The sequence below is a fragment of the Salmo salar genome, chromosome 16, assembly GCF_965601325.2.
Source record: "Salmo salar chromosome 16, fSalSal1, whole genome shotgun sequence".
NCBI classification, from domain to species: domain Eukaryota; kingdom Metazoa; phylum Chordata; class Actinopteri; order Salmoniformes; family Salmonidae; genus Salmo; species Salmo salar.
Window position 1 is genome coordinate 81,228,186 of NC_138306.1, and position 16,815 is coordinate 81,245,000.

Genomic DNA, 16,815 nt, shown 5'->3' on the forward strand with positions numbered 1-16,815 from the left:
GTCAGATTCATTTCAGATTATGTAACGTTGTAAAAGTTATGTTGGACAAAGTGTCTGTGAAAGTCATTATGTTGCTTGGCTGCAGTGCAGATGGTGGTGTCCTGTCAGTGTTACTTCCTGATATTGTCGTCACTGACCGTGCTGTTGTCTTGGAACTCAAATGGTGAATTTCAAATCTGCCAAAATGCTGATAATTGATTGACTAGACTTCAGGTACTGCATGCAGATGGCAGCATTGTCACAGTAGAGTCACTCTGTTACTTTCTGCCTCAGTCTGCTTTGCTGTTGTAGAACACGCCCAGCCTCAGGTTCATGGTAGCTACTAGCTTAATAAGTGAAATACATTGTTACATTTTTTTTAGGCTTAATAAAATATATTTTTGATGCCATGCTTGAATTGCTGGCCTATCGATTGTTTTTACACCCCTGTTAAGGTGTCTAGCTGCTTGTAACAGCCAGAGCTGGGCTGTGATGAGGTGTGTTTAGTCAGTCGGTTCTTTGCAGACAATACAGTTGGGTGTGTACTGTACCTTCTCTCTCTGCCTGGCTGCCACGTGGGCTGCGCTCACCCAATAGGTCGCCTGGCTGGTGGGACTGGAGCGCTTTGTCGCTGTCAAAATGGCAGCGGTTACAGTGATGTAGAAAAGTGCAACTTAACAATAACCCATATGCTTTTAAAGCTAGTAATCAAACCAGTCAATTCAATGTGGTGTTTCTGTCTGTTACAAATAGGCTCTCTGACTTGGAAACACACTGGTTTGGAGGCATTGGTAGTCTGGTCAAGCTGTAGGCTGACTGGACCTGTTGATGTTGTATAGGTTTACTTTCCTGTCTTCAGTAAAAGTGAGGAGGCAGACAGAGGGGAATGAAAGGACTAGCAGGGAGAAAGATGAAGATGCCATGGGAGGTGTGTGTGTGTGTGGATGGACACAGGGCATATAGGAGCTGATCAACTTGCTGTAATCTCCCTTGCTGTAAATAATGATCCATAAATGTCAAGCAGAGAGAAGTTGAAAGCGAAAGGAAGACGAGGGGGATTTAGGGTTGAGATAAGGAAAGTAATCTCCAACACCAGCCCCTTCCCTTGAGACCAGGGGAGAGGCTGGGGAAACTGGGTGAGGGAGGGGAGGCAGGCTGGGGGAAATGGGTGAGGGAGAGGGGGGAGAAATGGAGAGGTGGGGGGAAAGGGTGAGTGGGGAAAGGGTGGGGGAGAGGAGGAAACAGGAGGGGAGGAGAAAGGACGAAGGGGGGAGAGAGGGCAAAAGGCGAGGGAGTGTGGGGAGGGGGGAGAGAGAGGATGAAAGAGTTGCTGACTGAAGGCTGGGAGAAGTGCTGAATTGAAAATCTTGTGTGTGTGACTGCCAAGGCATGACCGTTCTATTACATGCTGACCAAACCGCCTGTGTGGCGTGAGAGAGCGTTGCAAAATAAATGTACACATATACATGTTATTCAATAATTTCATCCAAACTGCTAGTGTGCGTCAATGGACGTCTGTGTAGCCAGGCGGTAAAATAGAACTTGGTTGCAAGTCCCGCCTCTCCCATCTACTCATTGTTTTTTACGAGCACATACCCATGTGTGTCATTTAAAAAATGAACGATGTCCACACTCCAGACCAGTTGGTGGCCAACCGCCATATAAGATCCACAGAAGAAGAATGAATGAGGAGAGATTCATCAAAGAAAACTAGCTAAAAACGTACTAGGTTTCCTCTTTTATCTGTGGATTAGTTGTCGGAGTAGAGGACACATCATTTTGTGTGACTCAAAATTCTACAAAGATCCAGCAAGGACCATTTATGCATTTCAGGTAAAATAACAGCCCAATGTTTATCTCCCAGGATGAATGAGCTAGCAACAGCAAGCTAGCTAAATGTCCATGAATGTTTCATGTGTTTCGAACTCTCCCCAAATGAATATAGTTGGTAAAACAAGGTTGTCCACTGTCGGCATATCTATTTATTATGGCCATCGAAATGTTGGCTCTTGAAATCAGATCCAACAATAATATAGAGGGGCTAGAAAGCCAGGGCTTAAAAACAAACGTGTCATTGTACGCTGGCGACTCAAATTCCCTCTTAAATCCGCAATCTAGATCCCTGCACAGCCTCATATAGGATCTAGATCATTTTTCTAACCTCAGGATTACAACCAAACTATGATAAGTGGACCATATTATGTATTGGATCACAAAAAAATACTACTTTGACATTACCGTGTAGTTGACCAATAAAATGATCTGACGTTGTTGAAGTGGACATACTCGGTATTCAAATCCCTAAAGAAGTAAAGGAACTAACTACAACAAATTTGAACAGAAAATTAGCAAAAATAGATAAGGTCTTGCCACCATGGAAAGGTAAATACCTGTCGATTTGTGGAAAAGTCACCCTGATTAATTCTTTAGTCATATCCCAGTTTACCTATTTACTTATGGCCCTGCTTACCCTGAACAGTTAAAATTATTTGATCAAAAAATATTTACTTTATTTCGAACGGCAAGCCAGACAAAATTAAACGTGCTTATTTATATAATGAAAATTATTGAAGCATTAAACCTCTCACTAAAAGCATCAATCAACTAATGTTAACTGTTTATTGTGGGTTTTCCTTTCCTGTGGCGGTCCTCATGAGAGACAGTTTCATCATAGCACATGATGGTTTTTGCGACTGCACTTGAAGAAACATTCAACTTTTTTCCGGATTGACTGACCTTCATGTCTTAAAGTAATGATGGACTGTCATTTCTCTTTGCTTATTTGAACTGTTCTTTCCATAATATGGACTTGGTCTTTTACCAAATAGGGCTATCTTCTGTATACCACCCCTACGTTGTCACAACACAACTGATTGACTCAAACGCATTAAGAAGGAAAGAAATTCCACAAATTAACTTTGAAATTGAGGCACACCTGTTAATTGAAATGCATTCCAGGTGACTACCTCATGAAGCTGGTTCAGAGAATGCCAAGAGTGTGCAAAGCTGTCAAGGCAAAGGGTGTCTACTTTGAAGAATTTGAAATATAAAATATATTTTGATTTGTTTAACACTTTTTGTGGTTACTGCATGATTCCATGTTTGTTATTTCATAGTTTTGATGTCTTCACTATTATTCTACAATGTAGAAAATAAAGAAAAACCCTTGAATGCATAGGTGTGTCCACACTTTTGACAAATACTATATATATAAGTTCGTTTCACAGTTAGTTTTGGTTATTTAACCTGCTTGTCCTAAACGCTTCTAGTGGGGATAGACACAATCAACATACGCGCGGATTCGGTTTGGTCAGGAAATGAGTTGTGATGTACAGTAGTTTAGCTAAGTGCATGACAAACTATGATTCTAACCGTGAATGGTTGGACCGTATCAATTAGCATATTTGATAAGGGTTCACTTTTGACAATTCTTCTCAAGGACTGTACCCAGTTATATCAGTATTTTGTTTTCCTTGTAGACTCGTTTTTCAGGCTTCTGCCAAATTGGTTGACTAGAATAGCCTTGAAGCAATACAGCTAAATTCTACAATGTCCACACAATGTCTATCAGCAGTGAGCACAGCTCTTTTGAATATTGATGTTTGGAAATGTTATCAGTCTGTTGTAGTCATTGTTATCATTCCATAGTTTCACTTTTTGGTAATATCACTTTCGTTGATCCTCATGGCGCTAGTAGTATCGGTGGGGCAGCCCAGGTGGGTTTACAGACCCTGATGGACAGAGAGAGACGCACAAGCCACTCCTCTAAATGAGAAGCACTGAGATGCTGCAAATCCCGGAATGGAGTTTCCCAATGTTTGTTTTGAGCAACCTGATAGCCTTGTGTTGATAACCGTGTCCAATCGACCTTGGACGTAGGTGAAATCAATGCCACAATGTCTCATTTTCTCCCGTGGTTGTTTTATCTCTAAATGAACCAGACTGTTCTTTGTAGGTATATATTACTGCTGTGGTTCTCATATATACAGTATAAGCCTAGTTCCTATGTAAATACACAGTTGTTACACATATTTAAAATTCTTCATTGAAACACGGCTTTTGTTTATTGTAGAGGCCTGTGCAACCCTACATTACTCGTAATATCTGAATAAACCGTTTTGAAACGCCAGCAATCCGTCTGTGAATAAGTTCCATTCCATGTTTAAAATCCGATTCGTGTTTTGCTTCTAATCCTGGGTTCTTGCTGGATGATCCGTGTCCCTCTTGAGTGTGAAGTGAGGAGAGAGGTGGAGGGGGGAAAAGGATATGGGACCGTGGCTACGTTTCCTCGCGTTCTCAGGATAACCGTGTGTGAGTGAGGGATTGGGGAAGCTTGGTTTAGGCTATAAATCCCCCATTTCAATCACAATCGGACACTGGGGTTGAAAACAAAACCACTAAATCAATGTTCGTAAGGCAAGCTGGCTTCGCTGCGGGTGATGCGCGCCAACACAATGGGAGACAACGCGCTCACTTCGCTTGGAGGAATACAGCGTTGGAATAATATTATTCTACAGTAATGGGAATACTGTCGTGGTGGATCTTGAAGCAATACACCCGGACACTCTGCTGACGGAACCAGGAATATTTATAGATTTGTTTGCTGTGAAAACAAATGACTCTGTAAGCGACTGCAGTCTCGTAAAGAACCGTGGGCATTTTTTGCACAAGCGATGCATTTTGAGAGTGAGAGAAGCCGGACATGCCCTAAATGAAGACGCTGTGCTTGTTTAGTTGCTACATTATATTTGTTGCCAGTTTATAAATCCACCGGGATGTGAAAGGAATTCATTTCCTGCGTCGAATTCTCATGCCTTTTTGCACATCTGGATAAGTAAATTGTTTTGATATTTAATATTAGTTTAGTAGTGTAACTAATTTATTATAGTATTCGTTTAATTATAGTATCATTACAAATAGCCTACTATTACTTCCTTATTACTAGACGACATTAAATGACCAGTGTCTGGAAGTCATTTTTCCATTCAAAGTAACGTCTGTCCCACTCGTGTAGCCTATTCAGTAGCTCCCATTTCAGTTCATGTCCCTAGAGAATGTACCTTCTTGACGGTAATATAGAAAGGATGGAGCGAGGAACGCCACAAAGGAAAACAGTGTACCGGATCTCTCTCACCTTGGTAAAGAAAGAGAGCTTGGAGGAGGAGGATGGGGTTAGCTGCGGGAGCTCTGGACCACGACGTCTCGAGAACCCCAAAGTGGGCGCTTACCGTCGCGAGGTCTCCTCGGAGCTCCAGAGGAGTTGTCTGCTGGAGGAGCTGAAGGAAGTTGAGGATGAAAGCGACGAGTTCCACTCACACAACTACATGAGAAATTTCAGGACATTCAGCACCGGACAGTTAGAACTTGGAAAAATGAAAATGAAAAAGGCGCATCAGTTGCATAAAGAGTTGAAGGAAACTGCCACTAGCCCCTCCACAGAGCATGGTAACAACAGCCAGGCCTCAGAGGAGACCATGTCACCACAGAGTCAGAAGAAATCACAGGGGATAAGCTGGACACAGGAAAGCGCAGAAACTGACTCGAGGCTTAAGGTGGATATTTGCACTGAGACTGAAAAAACCGTGACAACATCTGCTTTCAACGGTGAGAATGGGAGTGTTGATAAGAAGAAAAGTCTTCTGAAAGCCAAGAGCACAGAGGACAAGGGCAGTGATGCTCCAACTAATGGGGACGGTGGTAAGGACAAGTTGTGTGCATCCAAAAGTAACGAAAGAGCCGCCAAGGCCTCTCCTGAGACCCCGCCACTGAAAAGCCACCCCAGCCTGCTTCGCCGGAGCTTCAGTTTCCGCCACTGGTCGGGTGGCGAACTCCTCCGCATCCGGGCCCTCTCCAAAGACAAGCACCACAGCAGCTCCGGGTGCGTCGGCCGCGGGGAAGGAACAGCCGGGGACCACAACCAGACCCCCCAGTCCACAGTCCTCCAGAACCCGGCTTACGGCGAGACGGGACCGCCTAAACGAAACACGTTAGAAGTCGGGGCTGTCCTTAACAAGACTGACTCAATGACAGAGCTGAGCCGCTGGGAACGAGCGAGAGGCAAAAACCGCACATTGGACAACAGCGATCTGATCACCCTTTCCATGAAGAGTGTGTCAGAGAAGGAGGGGTTTCTGAGAGGCACTGGCTCCCGCTCCAGTGGCTCGGACCGGCGGCTGGTCAGGTTCTTCAGCGGTATCTTCTCCAGGAAGGATGGAGGGATGGTGTCTACCTCCACTCCGGTGGGCAGCCCCAGCACTAACCGCTCCCTCAGGAAGGGGAAGAGGAGCGGCCCCATGGCCTACTCCCAGTCCAGCACAGAGAGTGTTAACGGAGGAGGAGGCCTGTCGTCAGAGGGTAAAGGATGCTTTTCTTTACACACACACACACACACACACACACACACACAACCAGTTGTAGCTACAGTGTCCTTTCAGATATGCTCAAAACGGTCCACGGATTGTTTTTGGCCTGCACCTCTCCCCTCTCTCTGCCTCTCTCTCTCTGCCTCTCTCTCTCTGCCTTCCTCTACATCTCTCCGTCTCTGCTGTTTGTAGAGCAGAGGGGTGAAGGGCCAGGATACCTCTCTGTTTGACGGTAGAAGACCATTATTTGTTTAGGACAGGAGGGTGATGTTTCTCCTGTCTCTCTGATGCCTACTGCTGGCGTTTATCTTTCATTATAGTCTACTGCTGTTGTCTGAGGTTCATATAGTCAGTCTACTGCTGTTGTCTGAGGTTCATATAGTCAGTCTACTGCTGTTGTCTGAGGTTCATATAGTCAGTCTACTGCTGTTGTCTGAGGTTCATATAGTCAGTCTACTGCTGTTGTCTGAGGTTCAGATAGTCAGTCAGTCTACTGCTGTTGTCTGAGGTTCAGATAGTCAGTCAGTCTACTGCTGTTGTCTGAGGTTCAGATAGTCAGTCAGTCTACTGCTGTTGTCTGAGGTTCATATAGTCAGTCTACTGCTGTTGTCTGAGGTTCAGATAGTCAGTCAGTCTACTGCTGTTGTCTGAGGTTCAGATAGTCAGTCAGTCAGTCTACTGCTGTTGTCTGAGGTTCAGATAGTCAGTCAGTCTACTGCTGTTGTCTGAGGTTCAGATAGTCAGTCAGTCTACTGCTGTTGTCTGAGGTTCAGATAGTCAGTCAGTCTACTGCTGTTGTCTGAGGTTCAGATAGTCAGTCAGTCTACTGCTGTTGTCTGAGGTTCAGATAGTCAGTCAGTCTACTGCTGTTGTCTGAGGTTCAGATAGTCAGTCAGTCTACTGCTGTTGTCTGAGGTTCAGATAGTCAGTCAGTCTACTGCTGTTGTCTGAGGTGTCTATGGCTTGTAGGAAGGCTGGCAGTTCTTCAGTCTATCTACATACATCTGTGAGGGAAAATGTGCAGGTGGCACAAACATGAAGAGAAGGATGTTTTAATCCGCAGCTACCGACTGATTCATCTGCTTGCTGTATCTCTCCCTCACACACTCCACACACACACACCTCTGCATCCTCTTCCACTTGTGGAAAGTGTGATATGATAGAGGAAGTGTGTTCCATTTAGAGCTGGCGACTCACTTTAGTCTTCCTCTGTCTGTATGGCCAGAGGCCCTCTCTGATTGGCTGGCTGGGTGGCTGACTGCAGAACCCTAAAAACATCAGGCTCTTGACTCCCTGTATTGTTATTGGCCAGTTCCCACTTCAAGGGGGTCTCAGGAATTCCGGCAATGTGGATGCCCCCCTAGCCGTATCAGGGACGGTGTCATCAAAGTCCATTAAATCTCCCTCTGGCCTCGCCCTGCCCCACCTCCCTCTGGCCTCGCCCTGCCCCACCTCCCTCTGGCCTCGCCCAGCCCCACTTCCCTCTGGCCTCGCCCAGCCCCACTTCCCTCTGGCCTCGCCCAGCCCCACTTCCCTCTGGCCTCGCCCAGCCCCACTTCCCTCTGGCCTCGCCCAGCCCCACTTCCCTCTGGCCTCGCCCAGCCCCACTTCCCTCTGGCCTCGCCCAGCCCCACTTCCCTCTGGCCTCGCCCAGCCCCACTTCCCTCTGGCCTCGCCCAGCCCCACCTCCCTCTAACTAGTTAATGGTGACAGGTATGGGTGGGTGTATATGGAAGGCAGGTTATAGAGGGAGGGAATGTGAGTGTGTGTTAGGGGTGTATGACCTACATCCACAGTCATGCAGAAGTAATGTGAAGGACATGTGTGTCAAAAGGCAGCCTGGTGAGTGTTCCTCTCTCCTATTCCCCCTCACAGAGAGTCGTTCCTCTCTCCTACTCCCTCTCACAGAGAGTCGTTCCTCTCTCCTACTCCCCCTCACAGAGAGTCGTTCCTCTCTCCTACTCCCTCTCACAGAGTCGTTCCTCTCTCCTACTCACCCTCACAGAGAGTCGTTCCTCTCTCCTACTCACCCTCACAGAGAGTCGTTCCTCTCTCCTACTCACCCTCACAGAGAGTCGTTCCTCTCTCCTACTCACCCTCACAGAGAGTCGTTCCTCTCTCCTACTCACCCTCACAGAGAGTCGTTCCTCTCTCCTACTCACCCTCACAGAGAGTCGTTCCTCTCTCCTACTCACCCTCACAGAGAGTCGTTCCTCTCTCCTACTCACCCTCACAGAGAGTCGTTCCTCTCTCCTACTCACCCTCACAGAGAGTCGTTCCTCTCTCCTACTCACCCTCACAGAGAGTCGTTCCTCTCTCCTACTCACCCTCACAGAGAGTCGTTCCTCTCTCCTACTCCCTCTCACAGAGTCGTTCCTCTCTCCTACTCCCTCTCACAGAGAGTCGTTCCTCTCTCCTACTCACCCTCACAGAGAGTCGTTCCTCTCTCCTACTCACCCTCACAGAGAGTCGTCCTCTCTCCTACTCACCCTCACAGAGAGTCGTTCCTCTCTCCTACTCACCCTCACAGAGAGTCGTTCCTCTCTCCTACTCACCCTCACAGAGAGTCGTTCCTCTCTCCTACTCACCCTCACAGAGAGTCGTTCCTCTCTCCTACTCACCCTCACAGAGAGTCGTTCCTCTCTCCTACTCACCCTCACAGAGAGTCGTTCCTCTCTCCTACTCACCCTCACAGAGAGTCGTTCCTCTCTCCTACTCACCTCTCACAGAGAGTCGTTCCTCTCTCCTACTCACCCTCACAGAGAGTCGTTCCTCTCTCCTATTTCCTCTCACAGAGAGTCGTTCCTCTCTCCTATTTCCTCTCACAGAGAGTCGTTCCTCTCTCCTACTCCCTCTCACAGAGAGTCGTTCCTCTCTCCTACTTCCTCTCACAGAGAGTCGTTCCTCTCTCCTATTTCCTCTCACAGAGAGTCGTTCCTCTCTCCTATTTCCTCTCACAGAGAGTCGTTCCTCTCTCCTATTTCCTCTCACAGAGAGTCGTTCCTCTCTCCTATTTCCTCCCACAGAGAGTCGCTCCTCTCTCCCACTCACCCTCACAGAGGAGTCGTTCCTCTCTCCTACTCACTCTCACAGAGGAGTCGCTCCTCTCTCCCACTCACCCTCACAGAGGAGTCGCTCCTCTCTCCCACTCACCCTCACAGAGGAGTCGCTCCTCTCTCCCACTCACCCTCACAGAGGAGTCGCTCCTCTCTCCCACTCACCCTCACAGAGGAGTCGCTCCTCTCTCCCACTCACCCTCACAGAGCTTCATGCAGATAAACAGTCATTTACTCAGTCACTCTGATATATTACTCACTCATCTATTTTGTTATACGCACATGCATGCATACATACACACACATCAGAGGGGCTCATTTGACTTGCAGCTCAGTGCCTGTTAACTGGCTGAGATGAAGCTAGTCTTTTTAGTTACAACTCCTTTGATCTCTCTCTCTCCTGAGCACCCTCTTCTTTTTCTCTCTTTTGTCTCTCTCTCTCACTCACCCTGAACACACACACACACACACACACACACACACACACACACACACACACACACACACACACACACACACACACACACACACACACACACACACACACACTGTGACTACTGCAGTGGTGTTATCTGAGACCCACTCCCACAATGGGTATAATAGGAGTAATATCCAGTTAGGACTGTGGCCAAGGGGGGATTGATGTTGAATCTACTAGATTCCTGCAGCTGTCATCTCCACTAGTTTGGCCTGGCTCTCTTCTGTTCCGGGGAGGTTCTCCACTAGTTTGGCCTGGCTCTCTTCTGTTCCGGGGAGGTTCTCCACTAGTTTGGCCTGGCTCTCTTCTGTTCCGGGGAGGTTCTCCACTAGTTTGGCCTGGCTCTCTTCTGTTCCGGGGAGGTTCTCCACTAGTTTGGCCTGGCTCTCTTCTGTTCCGGGGAGGTTCTCCACTAGTTTGGCCTGGCTCTCTTCTGTTCCGGGGAGGTTCTCCACTAGTTTGGCCTGGCTCTCTTCTGTTCCGGGGAGGTTCTCCACTAGTTTGGCCTGGCTCTCTTCTGTTCCGGGGAGGTTCTCCACTAGTTTGGCCTGGCTCTCTTCTGTTCCGGGGAGGTTCTCCACTAGTTTGGCCTGGCTCTCTTCTGTTCCGGGGAGGATCTCCACTAGTTTGGCCTGGCTCTCTTCTGTTCCGGGAGGATCTCCACTAGTTTGGCCTGGCTCTCTTCTGTTCCGGGGAGGATCTCCACTAGTTTGGCCTGGCTCTCTTCTGTTCCGGGGAGGATCTCCACTAGTTTGGCCTGGCTCTCTTCTGTTCCGGGGAGGTTCTCCATTAGTTTGGCCTGGCTCTTCTGTTCTGGGGAGGTTCTCCACTAGTTTGGCCTGGCTCTTCTGTTCTGGGGAGGTTCTCCACTAGTTTGGCCTGGCTCTCTTCTGTTCCGGGGAGGTTCTCCACTAGTTTGGCCTGGCTCTTCTGTTCCGGGGAGGTTCTCCATTAGTTTGGCCTGGCTCTCTTCTGTTCCGGGGAGGTTCTCCATTAGTTTGGCCTGGCTCTTCTGTTCTGGGGAGGTTCTCCACTAGTTTGGCCTGGCTCTCTTCTGTTCGGGGAGGTTCTCCACTAGTTTGCCCTGGCTCTCTTCTGTTCCAGGGAGCATCTCCACTAGTTTGGCCTGGCTCTCTTCTGTTCCGGGGAGGATCTCCACTAGTTTGGCCTGGCTCTCTTCTGTTCTGGGGAGGATCTCCACTAGTTTGGCCTGGCTCTCTTCTGTTCCGGGGAGGTTCTCCACTAGTTTGGCCTGGCTCTCTTCTGTTCTGGGGAGGATCTCCACTCGTTTGGCCTGGCTCTCTTCTGTTCCGGGGAGGATCTCCACTAGTTTGGCCTGGCTCTCTTCTGTTCCGGGGAGGATCTCCACTAGTTTGGCCTGGCTCTCTTCTGTTCCGGGGAGGATCTCCTTTAGATTGGCCTGGCTCTCAGTCAGTCCAGGTCTTTATTGTGTTGTCAGTCACTCCAGGTCAGTGTATAAGTCAGTCCAGGTCTTTATTGTGATGTCAGTCAGTCCAGGTCTTTATTGTGATGTCAGTCAGTCCAGGTCTTTATTGTGATGTCAGTCAGTCCAGGTCTTTATTGTGTTGTCAGTCAGTCCAGGTCTTTATTGTGTTGTCAGTCAGTCCAGGTCTTTATTGTGATGTCAGTCAGTCCAGGTCTTTATTGTGATGTCAGTCAGTCCAGGTCTTTATTGTGTTGTCAGTCAGTCCAGGTCTTTATTGTGATGTCAGTCAGTCCAGGTCTTTATTGTGATGTCAGTCAGTCCAGGTCTTTATTGTGATGTCAGTCAGTCCAGGTCTTTATTGTGATGTCAGTCAGTCCAGGTCTTTATTGTGTTGTCAGTCAGTCCAGGTCTTTATTGTGATGTCAGTCAGTCCAGGTCTTTATTGTGATGTCAGTCAGTCCAGGTCTTTATTGTGATGTCAGTCAGTCCAGGTCTTTATTGTGATGTCAGTCAGTCCAGGTCTTTATTGTGATGTCAGTCAGTCCAGGTCTTTATTGTGATGTCAGTCAGTCCAGGTCTTTATTGTGATGTCAGTCAGTCCAGGTCTTTATTGTGATGTCAGTCAGTCCAGGTCTTTATTGTGATGTCAGTCAGTCCAGGTCTTTATTGTGTTGTCAGTCAGTCCAGGTCTTTATTGTGATGTCAGTCAGTCCAGGTCTTTATTGTGATGTCAGTCAGTCCAGGTCTTTATTGTGATGTCAGTCAGTCCAGGTCTTTATTGTGATGTCAGTCAGTCCAGGTCTTTATTGTGATGTCAGTCAGTCCAGGTCAGTGTATAAGTCAGTCCAGGTCTTTATTGTGATGTCAGTCAGTCCAGGTCAGTGTATAAGTCAGTCCAGGTCTTTATTGTGATGTCAGTCAGTCCAGGTCAGTGTATATGTTCTCCACCTTGACCTCACTTTTTCTTATTTAAACAGTTGCTGTGACCAGCAGAGCATACATCGTGTGTGTCTGTGCGCATGCTCGTGTCTGTTTCTCTGTATCTGCTGTCTGTCTCTTTTCCTCCCTCTGTGTGTTTCTAACTCTGTCTCTGAGTCTCTGTGCAGTAATGAGTCCACTGGCCTGTTCAGGCTGTGTAGAGAGACATGGAGTCAGGACTGGAGAAATCACCAGCCTGAACAGATAACTAACCATAGCAGTGACAGTGGGGGAGCAGAGCAGCCAGTGTAGCAGCAGCAGCAGCCAGTGTAGCAGCAGCAGCAGCCAGTGTAGCAGCAGCAGCAGCCAGTGTAGCAGCAGCAGCAGCCAGTGTAGCAGCAGCAGCCAGTGTAGCAGCAGCAGCAGCCAGTGTAGCAGCAGCAGCAGCCAGTGTAGCAGCAGCAGCAGCCAGTGTAGCAGCAGCAGCAGCCAGTGTAGCAGCAGCAGCAGCCAGTGTAGCGGCAGCAGCAGCAGCAGCCAGTGTAGCAGCAGCAGCAGCAGCAGCCAGTGTAGCAGCAGCAGCAGCCAGTGTAGCAGCAGCAGCAGCAGCAGCAGCCAGTGTAGCAGCAGCAGCAGCCAGTGTAGCAGCAGCAGCAGCAGCAGCCAGTGTAGCAGCAGCAGCAGCAGCAGCCAGTGTAGCAGCAGCAGCAGCCAGTGTAGCAGCAGCAGCAGCCAGTGTAGCAGCAGCAGCAGCCAGTGTAGCAGCAGCAGCAGCAGCAGCCAGTGTAGCAGCAGCCAGTGTAGCAGCAGCAGCAGCCAGTGTAGCAGCAGCAGCAGCCAGTGTAGCAGCAGCAGCAGCCAGTGTAGCAGCAGCAGCAGCCAGTGTAGCAGCAGCAGCAGCCAGTGTAGCAGCAGCAGCAGCAGCAGCCAGTGTAGCAGCAGCAGCAGCAGCAGCCAGTGTAGCAGCAGCAGCAGCAGCAGCAGCCAGTGTAGCAGCAGCAGCAGCAGCAGCAGCCAGTGTAGCAGCAGCAGCAGCCAGCAGCAGCCAGTGTCGCAGCCGGAGCAGCAGCAGCAGCAGCAGCAGCCAGTGTAGCAGCAGCAGCAGCAGCCAGTGTGCAGCAGCAGCAGCAGCAGCAGCCAGTGTAGCAGCAGCAGCAGCCAGTGTAGCAGCAGCAGCAGCCAGTGTAGCAGCAGCAGCAGCCAGTGTAGCAGCAGCAGCAGCAGCAGCAGCAGCCAGTGTAGCAGCAGCAGCAGCAGCAGCAGCCAGTGTAGCAGCAGCAGCAGCAGCAGCAGCCAGTGTAGCAGCAGCAGCAGCAGCAGCAGCCAGTGTAGCAGCAGCAGCAGCAGCAGCAGCCAGTGTAGCAGCAGCAGCAGCAGCAGCAGCCAGTGTAGCAGCAGCAGCAGCAGCAGCCAGTGTAGCAGCAGCAGCAGCAGCAGCAGCCAGTGTAGCAGCAGCAGCAGCAGCAGCAGCCAGTGTAGCAGCAGCAGCAGCAGCAGCAGCCAGTGTAGCAGCAGCAAGCAGCAGCAGCAGCAGCCAGTGTAGCAGCAGCAGCAGCAGCAGCAGCCAGTGTAGCAGCAGCAGCAGCAGCAGCAGCAGCCAGTGTAGCAGCAGCAGCAGCAGCAGCCAGTGTAGCAGCAGCAGCAGCAGCAGCAGCCAGTGTAGCAGCAGCAGCAGCAGCAGCAGCCAGTGTAGCAGCAGCAGCAGCAGCAGCAGCAGCCAGTGTAGCAGCAGCAGCAGCCGCAGCCAGTGTAGCAGCAGCAGCAGCAGCCAGTGTAGCAGCAGCAGCAGCAGCCAGTGTAGCAGCAGCAGCAGCAGCAGCCAGTGTAGCAGCAGCAGCAGCAGCCAGTGTAGCAGCAGCAGCAGCAGCAGCCAGTGTAGCAGCAGCCAGTGTAGCAGCAGCCAGTGTAGCAGCAGCCAGTGTAGCAGCAGCAGCAGCAGCCAGTGTAGCAGCAGCAGCAGCAGCCAGTGTAGCAGCAGCAGCAGCAGCCAGTGTAGCAGCAGCAGCAGCCAGTAGAACCAACACAGCCAGGGAACATAACATAGTCCTACTGTAACACCTGGCAGCCCTCTCTGTGACTTAACAGCACCTTTCCAGATCTTGATTCCCCCAGGAGAGGAGAGACTGGTTTTTGATGGTCTTGGATTCTTTGTTCTCTTGCTCTTGGCCAAATCTCTTATGATTCATGCTGTGTGTGTGTGGTCTTGCCCTAGACCTTCTGAGCTGTCCCTCCACTGTGTTTGGTTGAGTAGGACACACACAGAGCCCCTCTGTGCTTATTAGCTGGACGCTGTCGCCCTGTGGTAGCCTTCACAGGGGTCATCGTGGGGTTAAAGAGCATGCATGGGGCGGTGTGTGTGTTAGGGGGAGCATTGTTGGGAGGTCGAGCCTTCACAGCCAGCGTACAACTGCCCTGTCTCCTCTCCTCCTTTCCCTCTCTCCTCTCCTCCTTTCCCCCTCTCCTCTCTCCTCCTTTCCCCCTCTCCTCTCTCCTCCTTTCCCCCACTCGTCTCTCCTCCTTTCCCCCACTCGTCTCTCCTCCTTTCCCCCTCTCCTCTCTCCTCCTTTCCCCCTCTCCTCTCTCCTCCTTTCCCCCTCTCCTCTCTCCTCCTTTCCCCCTCTCCTCTCTCCTCCTTTCCCCCACTCCTCTCTCCTCCTTTCCCCCACTCCTCTCTCCTCCTTTCCCCCACTCCTCTCTCCTCCTTTCCCCCACTCCTCTCTCCTCCTTTCCCCCACTCCTCCTTTCCCCCACTCCTCCTTTCCCTCTCTCCTCCTTTCCCTCTCTCCTCCTTTCCCTCTCTCCTCCTTTCCCTCTCTCCTCCTTTCCCTCTCTCCTCCTTTCCCTCTCTCCTCCTTTCCCTCTCTCCTCCTTTCCCTCTCTCCTCCTTTCCCCCTCTCCTCTCTCCTCCTTTCCCCCTCTCCTCCTTTCCCCCTCTCCTCTCTCCTCCTTTCCCCCACTCCTCCTTTCCCCCACTCCTCCTTTCCCCCTCTCCTCTCTCCTCCTTTCCCCCACTCCTCCTTTCCCCCTCTCCTCTCTCCTCCTTTCCCCCTCTCCTCTCTCCTCTAACCTAACCCTGCAGAGAGAGGGAGGAGTGCTAGCTAGCCAGCAGGCTCTAATCTAACCCTGCAGAGAGAGGGAGGAGTGCTAGCTAGCCAGCAGGCTCTAATCTAACCCTGCAGAGAGAGGGAGGAGTGCTAGCTAGCCAGCAGGCTCTAATCTAACCCTGCAGAGAGAGGGAGGAGTGCTAGCTAGCCAGCAGGCTCTAACCTAACCCTGCAGAGAGAGGGAGGAGTGCTAGCTAGCCAGCAGGCTCTAACCTAACCCTGCAGAGAGAGGGAGGAGTGCTAGCTAGCCAGCAGGCTCTAACCTAACCCTGCAGAGAGAGGGAGGAGTGCTAGCTAGCCAGCAGGCTCTAACCTAACCCTGCAGAGAGAGGGAGGAGTGCTAGCTAGCCAGCAGGCTCTAACCTAACCCTGCAGAGAGAGGGAGGAGTGCTAGCTAGCCAGCAGGCTCTAACCTAACCCTGCAGAGAGAGGGAGGAGTGCTAGCTAGCCAGCAGGCTCTAATCTAACCCTGCAGAGAGAGGGAGGAGTGCTAGCTAGCCAGCAGGCTCTAACCTAACCCTGCAGAGAGAGGGAGGAGTGCTAGCTAGCCAGCAGGCTCTAACCTAACCCTGCAGAGAGAGGGAGGAGTGCTAGCTAGCCAGCAGGCTCTAACCTAACCCTGCAGAGAGAGGGAGGAGTGCTAGCTAGCCAGCAGGCTCTAACCTAACCCTGCAGAGAGAGGGAGGAGTGCTAGCTAGCCAGCAGGCTCTAACCTAACCCTGCAGAGAGAGAGGAGGAGTGCTAGCTAGCCAGCAGGCTCTAACCTAACCCTGCAGAGAGAGGGAGGAGTGCTAGCTAGCCAGCAGGCTCTAACCTAACCCTGCAGAGAGAGGGAGGAGTGCTAGCTAGCCAGCAGGCTCTAACCTAACCCTGCAGAGAGAGGGAGGAGTGCTAGCTAGCAAGCAGGCTCTAACCTAACCCTGCAGAGAGAGGGAGGAGTGCTAGCTAGCCAGCAGGCTCTAACCTAACCCTGCAGAGAGAGGGAGGAGTGCTAGCTAGCCAGCAGGCTCTAACCTAACCCTGCAGAGAGAGGGAGGAGTGCTAGCTAGCCAGCAGGCTCTAACCTAACCCTGCAGAGAGAGGGAGGAGTGCTAGCTAGCCAGCAGGCTCTAACCTAACCCTGCAGAGAGAGGGAGGAGTGCTAGCTAGCCAGCAGGCTCTAATCTAACCCTGCAGAGAGAGGGAGGAGTGCTAGCTAGCCAGCAGGCTCTAACCTAACCCTGCAGAGAGAGGGAGGAGTGCTAGCTAGCCAGCAGGCTCTAACCTAACCCTGCAGAGAGAGGGAGGAGTGCTAGCTAGCCAGCAGGCTCTAACCTAACCCTGCAGAGAGAGGGAGGAGTGCTAGCTAGCCAGCAGGCTCTAACCTAACCCTGCAGAGAGAGGGAGGAGTGTTAGCTAGCCAGCAGGCTCTAACCTAACCCTGCAGAGAGAGGGAGGAGTGCTAGCTAGCCAGCAGGCTCTAACCTAACCC

The 16,815-nt window shown here is 50.7% G+C and overlaps 1 protein-coding gene across 9 annotated transcripts in view; it reads left to right on the top strand.

The window, feature by feature from the left end:
- Positions 1-16,815, top strand: part of LOC106575459 (arf-GAP with GTPase, ANK repeat and PH domain-containing protein 1) — a 281,459-nt gene that overhangs the window by 53,149 nt on the left and 211,495 nt on the right. For 2 of the 9 annotated variants that reach the window (XM_045698084.2, XM_045698087.2), the window contains exon 1: positions 3,998-6,333. The exons of 2 other annotated variants lie outside the window; for them this stretch is intronic. In XM_045698084.2, coding sequence (XP_045554040.2) covers positions 5,034-6,333 — 1,300 coding nt within the window. In that variant the 5' untranslated portion in view covers positions 3,998-5,033. Of the gene's footprint in view, positions 1-3,071; positions 6,334-16,815 lie in introns of those variants that run through there. 5 more of the 9 variants (XM_045698089.2, XM_045698083.2, XM_045698086.2 and 2 more) reach the window with 5 other exon arrangements.